Source organism: Trichogramma pretiosum, unplaced genomic scaffold (assembly GCF_000599845.2).
Source record: "Trichogramma pretiosum strain Unisexual culture from Peru unplaced genomic scaffold, Tpre_2.0 scaffold120, whole genome shotgun sequence".
Classification (NCBI taxonomy): Eukaryota; Metazoa; Arthropoda; class Insecta; order Hymenoptera; family Trichogrammatidae; genus Trichogramma; species Trichogramma pretiosum.
In genome coordinates, this window is record NW_019641645.1 from 252,606 (window position 1) to 261,272 (window position 8,667).

At 42.6% G+C, this 8,667-nt stretch overlaps 2 protein-coding genes across 2 annotated transcripts; both read left to right on the forward strand.

Annotated features, from left to right (window-relative positions):
- Positions 1 to 314: 314 nt before the first annotated feature.
- LOC106655490 (putative inorganic phosphate cotransporter) lies at positions 315 to 3,376 on the forward strand. The gene is made up of 7 exons (XM_014375910.1): positions 315 to 375; positions 489 to 622; positions 1,244 to 1,544; positions 1,634 to 1,881; positions 1,959 to 2,102; positions 2,710 to 3,084; positions 3,161 to 3,376. Exons 1-7 carry the CDS (start codon positions 315 to 317, stop codon positions 3,374 to 3,376), a joined length of 1,479 nt encoding a protein of 492 aa, XP_014231396.1.
- A 1,255-nt stretch (positions 3,377 to 4,631) lies between these two features.
- On the forward strand, positions 4,632 to 7,989 carry LOC106655492 (putative inorganic phosphate cotransporter). The gene is made up of 5 exons (XM_023459775.1): positions 4,632 to 4,671; positions 4,769 to 4,902; positions 5,502 to 6,050; positions 7,097 to 7,627; positions 7,750 to 7,989. The coding sequence occupies exons 1-5, from the start codon at positions 4,632 to 4,634 to the stop codon at positions 7,987 to 7,989; spliced, it is 1,494 nt and encodes a 497-aa protein (XP_023315543.1).
- The last annotated feature ends 678 nt before the right edge of the window (positions 7,990 to 8,667 follow it).

An 8,667-nucleotide genomic window follows, 5' to 3' on the forward strand; every position in this document is an offset into this window, starting at 1 on the left:
GTGAATGGAAAGACACTTGTTTTGCTACTACGAACTGTACGTTTTTGTTGTCGAATGACGCGCCGCGTCGGTCCGCGCCAGTGCAATGACCGATAGTCAATCAATGAAACGCCGAAATAGTTGCTAACTAATGACAATTATTATCAGCGCGATCGATCGTTCGGACCTAATTAGAACAACTTTGGATTCTTTTTTTCGGTACATATAAGTATGATCAGTCAAATTTCCCGGGACTACTATTCTTCATTCAGCCATTGACAATACAGTTTCGAGTAAATTTGAAAAATAAACAACCCAAAACATCTTGTGGAAAAATGTCGGGCGACGATACGATCGAGAGGAGTGACGAACCGTGCCTGGAGTCGCCCAAACAGCGTAAGTTTTTACCCGTCATTTTTCCTACACTTCGCGTAATTTTAATCAACGTAAATAAAAAAATGAAGTTAAAACGATAATAAAAAAAAAACACAGTAATGCTTGGCACGCAGAGAGCTGCTACGGCACGCGGCACTGCCAGGTGTTTCTCATGGCCCTCAGCCTGATGATGGGCAACGCCATGAATCTGTCGCTGCCCGTCGCCATCATCGCCATGACCGACACCAACGACGCGAGAAATTTCACGGTAGGATATATGTGCCGTCGACTGTAACGACATTTCCAGTGGAATTTAAATTTTACTCTTACTCGTCAAATATCAATGCATTGAGATTACAACATTCGGTTTGGTTCGAATATCAATTCATATAGAGACGAGTACGAGTACGAGAGTACGATTGTAAAATTGCCATATAGATTGGCAGTATCTCGTACTTAATGCAAAAACTTAGCTAATTCTCTTTTGGTTTCCGAAAATTTGTCCATACGCCATCTAGGGGTAACTTAAGAACTGCTTGAACCGAAAAGTCACCTGTAGGATTTTCAATACGCTTGTCTGAATTCTCAGTGCATTAAAGTTTTGTATTGTTCCAGAGCGCATTACTTTTGATTCGAATTATCGTAATTAAATTTTATAAAATACAGCTGTATTCAAGTTTTTACTTACGAGTTCATACGTTAGTCGAGTAAATCAACATTATATTATTTTCATTTTAACAATATTACTTCTTAATTTAATTTTCACACAAAAATCATTGGCTTTACGCGTAAACGTTGTAATTTCAAAGTAAATATAACTCAAAAAGTCAATATTCCGGCACGAATGTACCTTATTTTTCTCTCGACGATCTCACACGCGCGCTCTCAGTTCTACGACTGGACGACGGTGGAGATGGCCCTGATACTCAGCTCGTTCTTCTGGGGCTACCTGCTGATCCAGGTGCCGAGTCGCTACTTCGTGCGCAGGTACGGCGCCCAGCGGCTCTTCTCCGTCGGCCTGTGCTGCAGCTCCTGCGTCAACTTCTCCATACCGCTGATCGTGGCGTACGGCGATTACGTGGCGCTGTGCGCGGCCCGCCTCATCATCGGCCTCTGTCACGCCTGCTTCTACGCGTGCACCCACGCGCTGCTGCTCAAGTGGGCGCCGCCCTTCGAGCGCTCGAGAATGAGTGAGTAATAATCGCGTATACCCGTTGTAACCGATTTTTGTTTTTTTTTTCGTGAAAATTTATTTTAAAAAAATTTGCTCGCATCTCAGGCTCGGTGATCACCGGTGCGGGCTTCTTCGGCACGATCGTGGCGATGGCCTCGTCGGGCCTGATCGCCGCCTCGAGCCTCGGCTGGCCCGGCATCTTCTACATCTTCGGCTCGCTCGGGCTGCTCTGCAGCTTCGTCATCTTCTTCAAGATCGTCGACGACCCGGAGTCCCATCGGAACATGTGCTCGCGCGAGCGCGACTACATACTGGAGCACAGGCGGCGCGAGGCCGTTCGCTTCGAGGCCAGGGTAAATGCGAAATAAATAGAAAAAAAAAAAAAAAAAAAAAAATTGGACGATAATTTTGATGGATTCGTTGCCGATAGAAATTGACGTGCTGCGACGTGCTGCTGTGCGTGCCGCTCTGGGCGCTGATCGTCACGGAGTGCGGCTCCAATTGGGGCACCTACATCATCAACTCGGGCATGCCGAGTTACATGAAGTACATCCTCGACTTCAACATCAGAACGGTAAGCCGTTAAACTATTTAAAAATAGAGATGCTCGACATTCGTAATGGGCTCGATTGGCCGAAGAGATGATCGTTCGATATGTTTCAAAAATCATTGCGTTAAAATTATGCTAGAAATATTAAAATGATTAAAATTGATCGGCAAATGAAAATTTAACCGTTTGAAAAAATTAAAATTAGATACGTTAATGATACTTCGAGTTTCCACCACTAGATGGAGAGCACCTTTATTTCAGTAAATCTGCAAGTGGCACAGTAAAAATGAGGGTATAAGATTTTGAATTTTATTCTACGGAGCATACTTCGTAGATCTCCCGCCCCGTCAATTTGATCTTTTCAAAATGTAGAAAATTCAAAATAATCACAATGAAGTACAATCTATGTAATTTGTCAATTCCTGCAATTCGTAAAATGATAAATTTGCACGAATTATGCATAGTCGAAAAATCATTACAATAATGGCAAAAAAAAACCGCATACTTTCGATAAAGACGTATCCAGTTCTATCGGCCTTTTCATGCCCAATAAACTTTCTCGTTAGCCAAAAAGCTATACGTTGAGCATTTCTCATCCATCTTCGCATTGAAAAAACATTTTCTCTTATAGAACGGCCTGATCTCGACTCTGCCCTACCTCACCAACTGGCTGCTGTCGTTCGCGTTCAGCCGACTGTCCGATCTGGCGCTGCGCCGGGGCGTCTCGCCGGCCCGGGTGCGACGCGTCAGCAACACCGTGGGCATGTGGGGACCCGCCGCGGCCCTCAGCCTGCTCTGCCTCGTCGACGAGTACAGCCTCGTGGCGCCCGTGCTGCTGCTCACCCTGGCCGTGGGACTGCAGGCCGCCTCGCCGAGCGGTTTCGTCGTCAATCAGATCGAGATGTATCCGAATTACGTCGGGGTGATTTACTCGACGGCTACGTGCATCGGTACGAGCGTCAGCATACTGGCGCCCATCGTCTGCGGCAATATCATCGTCGACGTGGTGAGCGTGGCATAGAATTTGAACGATATACTTCAACGATCATTATAAACATCTTTTATCATTTTTTTGCTTTCAGAGAGACGTCGAGCAGTGGCACGCGATATTCTACATAACTGCCGCCGTTTACTTCTTCATCAACTTGATCTTCATGGTCTTCGGGCGCGGAGAGACGTACCTTTACGACTTCGATGACACCACGAATACGAACGTATCGTTTTCGGCGCAGGACGTGGAGAGTGTCGCGGATAGATCAAACATCGAGCTCGTTCGGACGACTCGTCGTGACAATTAGTCATTGTTTATTATACTTATATATTACAATCGTTACGTTTTATTCATATTAGATAGATAACAAATTTTAGGTAATTTTTAATTTTAAAATAAAGGAGAAGAAAAGACTCGAAACAGGCGGCTTGGAAAATTTGCAATCGCCAGCGGTCAATACAAGAATTTCATGTATCGCATCTATCAGATAAAAAAAAAAGAGCCAGAGAGAGAGAAAAAAATTTCACATTCTTTTGTTTATATTATTGTTTTAATCGCTCGTCAAGATATTTATGTATACATGTATTTACGAAACAATCACGTGCTCGAATCTAGCGAACACGAGAGATTGTAAATTACATTCGAAGGTATTTCAACGTGTTCGCTTATCATTGCTGCTGCTGCTGCTGCTGCTGCTGCTGTGGTGATCGATTTGAAAATAAAAAAAAAGTGATCTACGCGTGGAATGTTTAATTAAAAAAAAAAAACAAACAAACTTTCTTCAGTTTTATTTCATTTTTTCGAAACGAGGGTGCCAACATTGGGTACAGGTGCGCAGGGTAAAAATTGTCGCGCGCGCCGGATACGGGACAATAAAAGCGAGCGTGATAGATAAAAGATCAAAAATTATGTCATCGAGCTTTCGAAATGTTTATAATATACGATTACGCATACATTTTTTATAATACATGAACAAATATAACGATAACGAAAAAAGGGGAAAGAATCGTGGCTCTGATTTAATTTTTAATTTTTAATTATTCGTCACCCTGCTAGAACGATCTTTCTCGACATTCGCCTCTTTCTTCTTTTTTTCTCGATTTCGGTGTCAAGAGCATAATCGGAAAGATATAATTGCACACACACACACACACTCACCTACCAGATACCGGTTATACTTTATCGGGCTTAACGATCGTCGTCGTTGTCGCGGCGCACACGCATCGTAGCCCCAAGTCTGTATATATGCATTACTCGAAAGCGATGTTAGATTCGAGTAATATCTCTCGTATTATTATTGTATTATTGTTGTAGTAGTATCGAGGCACATCGCGACGAGATAATTTTTTTTCTTTTTTTTTTTTGACATTCGTCGGCGAGCTATTGTTGATTCAAGAGAGTACAATATTGTGACGATACACAACGAGTGCGCGTGAGATTATGGTAATAGAAAAGTGTGTCCACGTTTGTTATGCCACGGGTATTTTAATTGTCGATTAATTTCTGCGCAAAAATCACGATATAATACACGATAAATAGATATATAATTCATACGATACACAATGGACGAGACGAGGGAAGAAGAGCAGTTGCCGAAAAAAAGTAACGTCGATTTATGTGCTTTAATCGAAGTTTCAATTTAAAGACAGCGAAAAAAATGTTTTTTATCGTCGTTTCGTATTTATTTGTATTTTTTTAGAGGGACTCGGCTCCAGGCACGTGCAAGTGCTCATGCTGTTCCTCGGCATGGCGGTGGCCTACACGCTGCGAGTCTGCATGTCCGTCGGCGTCGTCGCCATGACGGCGGAAAACTCCACCCATCCGGATATACCGGTTAGTCAGATTACGATGAAATAAGATTTAAAATCCATACGAAAATTCATCGCCACTTTGATTCTTAAAAAGTCTTAAGAACTCGTAAAAACTCATTGAAAGTCTGAATAAGTCTTAAAAATTCTTATAATTGTTCGGATTTCGTACCACGATTTTTAAGAGTTAATAAAAATTCATAAGAGTTTTAATTGATATAAATAAATTTAAAAAAATGTATTTGAAACTTGATATTTGATTACCGAAATATTCAGACTGGTAAGACAATCGCTTATTTAATTTAAAAAAATGTTTATAAGTGTGTTTATGAAAGTTTTTAATTATAGTTTTAAAAACTTTTTTGTTCTGTATAGGCATATGAACAATATAGAAAAAAATGAAAAAAAAATTAACACTTTTGCCAAAATGTCGAGTCTCTACAAGGTTTTATGAATATTTAAAAACTCTTACTAAAATCATCAATCGGGTGTACGAAATCCGAACATTGGTAAGACTTTTTAAGACTTTTTTTTGGACTTGATAAAACTTTCTCACGAGAAAAATTTCCGTCGAGGAAACAACAAAAAATTTACATTGAATTATCTTTAAACGCCTCTCGAAAGACGTACAACTGGGGCGCCAACGTGACCGGGCCGATCCTCAGCTCGTTCTTCTGGGGCTACCTCGTGACCCAGCTGCCGGCGGGCTACATCGGCACGGTGGGCAGCGCCCAGAAACTCCTCTCGATCGGCATCGCCTGCTCGGCCCTGCTCAACATGCTCGTGCCGGTGCTCGCCGAGCACGGCGGCTACGTGGCCGTCATTGTCTGCCGTATCGCCATGGGTCTGAGCCAGGGCTGTCTGCTGCCCGCCAGTCAGACTCTGCTGTCGCGATGGGTGCCGCTGGGCGAGAGGGCGAGACTCGGCGCCTTCGTCATGAACGGCCCCCAGTTCGGCACGGTACTGGCGATGCCGATTTCCGGACTGTTGGCCGACTCGGGGGCCGGTTGGCCGGGTGTGTTTTACTTCTTTGGCGCGTTGGGACTGGCTTGGAGCGCCGCGTTCTACTGGATCGGTGTGGATTATCCGTCGGAGCATCCGAGCATCGACTCGAGGGAGCTCGAGTACATCAACAGTTGCACGGGAGCCAACGATCACACAAACGTGAGTATAGTTAGTTTGTAAAATTAGATATTCACGTTTTTTCGATTTCACCGTTGACAATTTTTACATTGTAATCGATCCAAGTCAAAATCTCAGACAATCTCAAAACTGTTCCAAAACGGAACTTGACTTATACACTTACTTTGACTTTGCCACTTGCAGATTTACAGATAAATTAGTACTCGCCATCTACAGGTGGTGACTGGAGTTAACTATGACCGAACTTCCATACATTTTTTTTAGCAATTAATTCCAAAAATACATCAGTATTAAGACGTTAATTTAGAATTAATTTGAGTGTAGAGTTTAATTCTATTTGTTAATTTTTGCAGTACACATAATGTATGAAGTGGCATTTCAATGAATCATATGTGAAGTTAAGGGGTATTGTACACCAATTTTTTCCCTTATGCTATTTTTATAATATAAAGTGCAGTTTTCAGATAATACCTTTATTACAAAAAAAAATAAACTTTCAAGTTCTCATAGACGTGAAAAAATATGCAGAATAAGCCTCTGCATCTAAAAATAATTTATAAATCCCTTTAACTTCACAAAAAATACGTTGAAATGACACTTCATACGTTATTTGTACTGCAAAAATTAACAAAAAAGATTAAATTCTACGCTCGAATTAATTCAAATCTTTTTAATTCAAAATGAACGTTTCGATACCGATGTATTTTTTGCGTTAATTGCCAAAAACTCGATCACAGTTAAAGCTAGCCTCCACCACTAGATGGCGAGTACAAATTAATCTGTAAATCTGCAAGTAGCAAAATCAAAGTATGTGTATAAGTCAAGTGCGGTTTTGGAACAATTTTAATACTATCATTGTATTTTCTCGAAACTGCTCTCTATGCTATGAAAATAGTGTAAGAGAGAAATTGGTGTATAACTTCCCTTAATTCAAAATAAGTTGCAACACCGGTTACTTCAATTTTAATGTTTCATTAAAATTTTCATTAAATTTAATGCTTTTTTAAAATAAAAATAAATATTTTCGAGATAACAAATCACGACGCACCGACGAGATAACACCATTTTGTATACAGAAATCCAAAGTACCCTGGCTCAAGATCCTCACCTCCGTGCCCATCTGGTCGATCATCATCGTCCAGAGCGGCTTCAACTGGGGCTTCTACACTCTGCTCACCGAGCTGCCCAATTACATGAAGTCCATCCTCGATTACGACCTCACCGAGACCGGCTTCGTCTCGGCCTATCCGTATCTCGGCATGTGGCTCATGGGCTTTCCCATCAGCGTGTTCGCCGACTGGGCCATCTGCAGGGGCGGCCTGAGCACCGCCACGACGCGCAAGATCTGCAACACGGTGGGCCTGTGGCTGCCCGCCCTCTGTATGGTGATACTGTGCCTGGTGGAGACGGACGACAGCACCGTGATCGTGGCCATAGTCGTGCTCGCCGTGAGCTTTCAGGCAGGCGTGACGTCGGGCTTTCAGATCAATCACATAGATCTGAGTCCGAATTTCGCCGGTACCATGATGTCGCTGTCCAACGGTTTCGGCAATCTCACGGGACTGTTCGCGCCCATCATCTGCGGAATCATAACCAACAACGACGAGGTACGCGTGTGTCATGATATAATTCAAGGTCTGATCGTACAACGGTACAACGTATTTTTTTTTCTTTATCTCTCTCTCTCTCTCTCTCTCTCTCTCTCTCTCTCTCTCTCTCTCTCTAACAGCACAACCCGGCCAAGTGGCACCTCGTCTTCTACATCACGGCGGCGATCTACTTCGTGGCGAATCTCATCTTCATGATCTTCGGCAAGGCCAGTATACAGCCCTGGAACGAGCCGAAGATCAAGCGCAAGCGGGAGCTCGGCCAGCTGCCGCGTCTGTCCATCGTCTCATTGGGCATCGAGCCGATCGCCCTGGCCGTGCCCGAGGACAAGAAGAAAGAAGTGGACGCGAGTCTGGCTTAGGTTTTTTTTCTGCGGTTGCGTTTTTTGCCGTTAAATATAACTTTTTTTTATATAAGTATACGTTAGCGATCTAGTTGTAAATAACAAAAAATTATTATTGTATCTCTCTTGTAACATAAATAAATTAAATTTTATATAATTTCGTAAGGAGCTTCAACGTCGCTGGTTTATTTTCTCCTAGCTTCAGTGCACATCCGCTTTCGTTGACCGAGCAAAAAAAGTAGGCTGTTTTTCGGCAAAAGTCTCACGATAGAGATCGGGGTCGGATTAGAGTTACATTTATATTTATCGCGACAAAGTGTCGGCACGATTACTGCATCATAAGAAAGAAACAGAACCTCAAGGACTTTTTTTTACATCCGGTCGTTACGTGAACTTTTCCTTCTCGCAGCTGCACCGGTTAGTCATGCATCGATTTTACCGTAAACGCTCGATATCCTGTAATCTCGACGCAGCATGAAATTCGACAGTCTTCTAGATCTGATTGTGCGCGTCGCAAGCCGTATGCGAAATTAATACGAGCGAGTTAAAAAAAAAAAAAAATACATAAATTAACGGTAGTCATTCGAATAATCGACCGATGCTCGAGTGCCGTCGACCTGTTTTTCTAAAAGTAGCCGCGGGCGCGAATCAAGTGTGAAATCTCGTGTTCTACAAGCCGCAATTAATTAGCCATAA

Excerpts from the sequence above, each read along its gene's own strand:
- LOC106655490 (XM_014375910.1), top strand. The coding sequence starts at position 315 with ATGTCGGGCGACGATACGATCGAGAGGAGTGACGAACCGTGCCTGGAG. Across the intron at positions 1,545-1,633 it reads CTTCGAGCGCTCGAGAATGA|GCTCGGTGATCACCGGTGCG; the intron begins GTGAGTAATAAT and ends CTCGCATCTCAG. Across the intron at positions 2,103-2,709 it reads TCGACTTCAACATCAGAACG|AACGGCCTGATCTCGACTCT; the intron begins GTAAGCCGTTAA and ends TTTCTCTTATAG.
- LOC106655492 (XM_023459775.1), top strand. The coding sequence starts at position 4,632 with ATGGACGAGACGAGGGAAGAAGAGCAGTTGCCGAAAAAAA. Across the intron at positions 4,903-5,501 it reads CCACCCATCCGGATATACCG|ACGTACAACTGGGGCGCCAA; the intron begins GTTAGTCAGATT and ends GCCTCTCGAAAG. Across the intron at positions 6,051-7,096 it reads ATCACACAAACGTGAGTATA|AAATCCAAAGTACCCTGGCT; the intron begins GTTAGTTTGTAA and ends TTTTGTATACAG.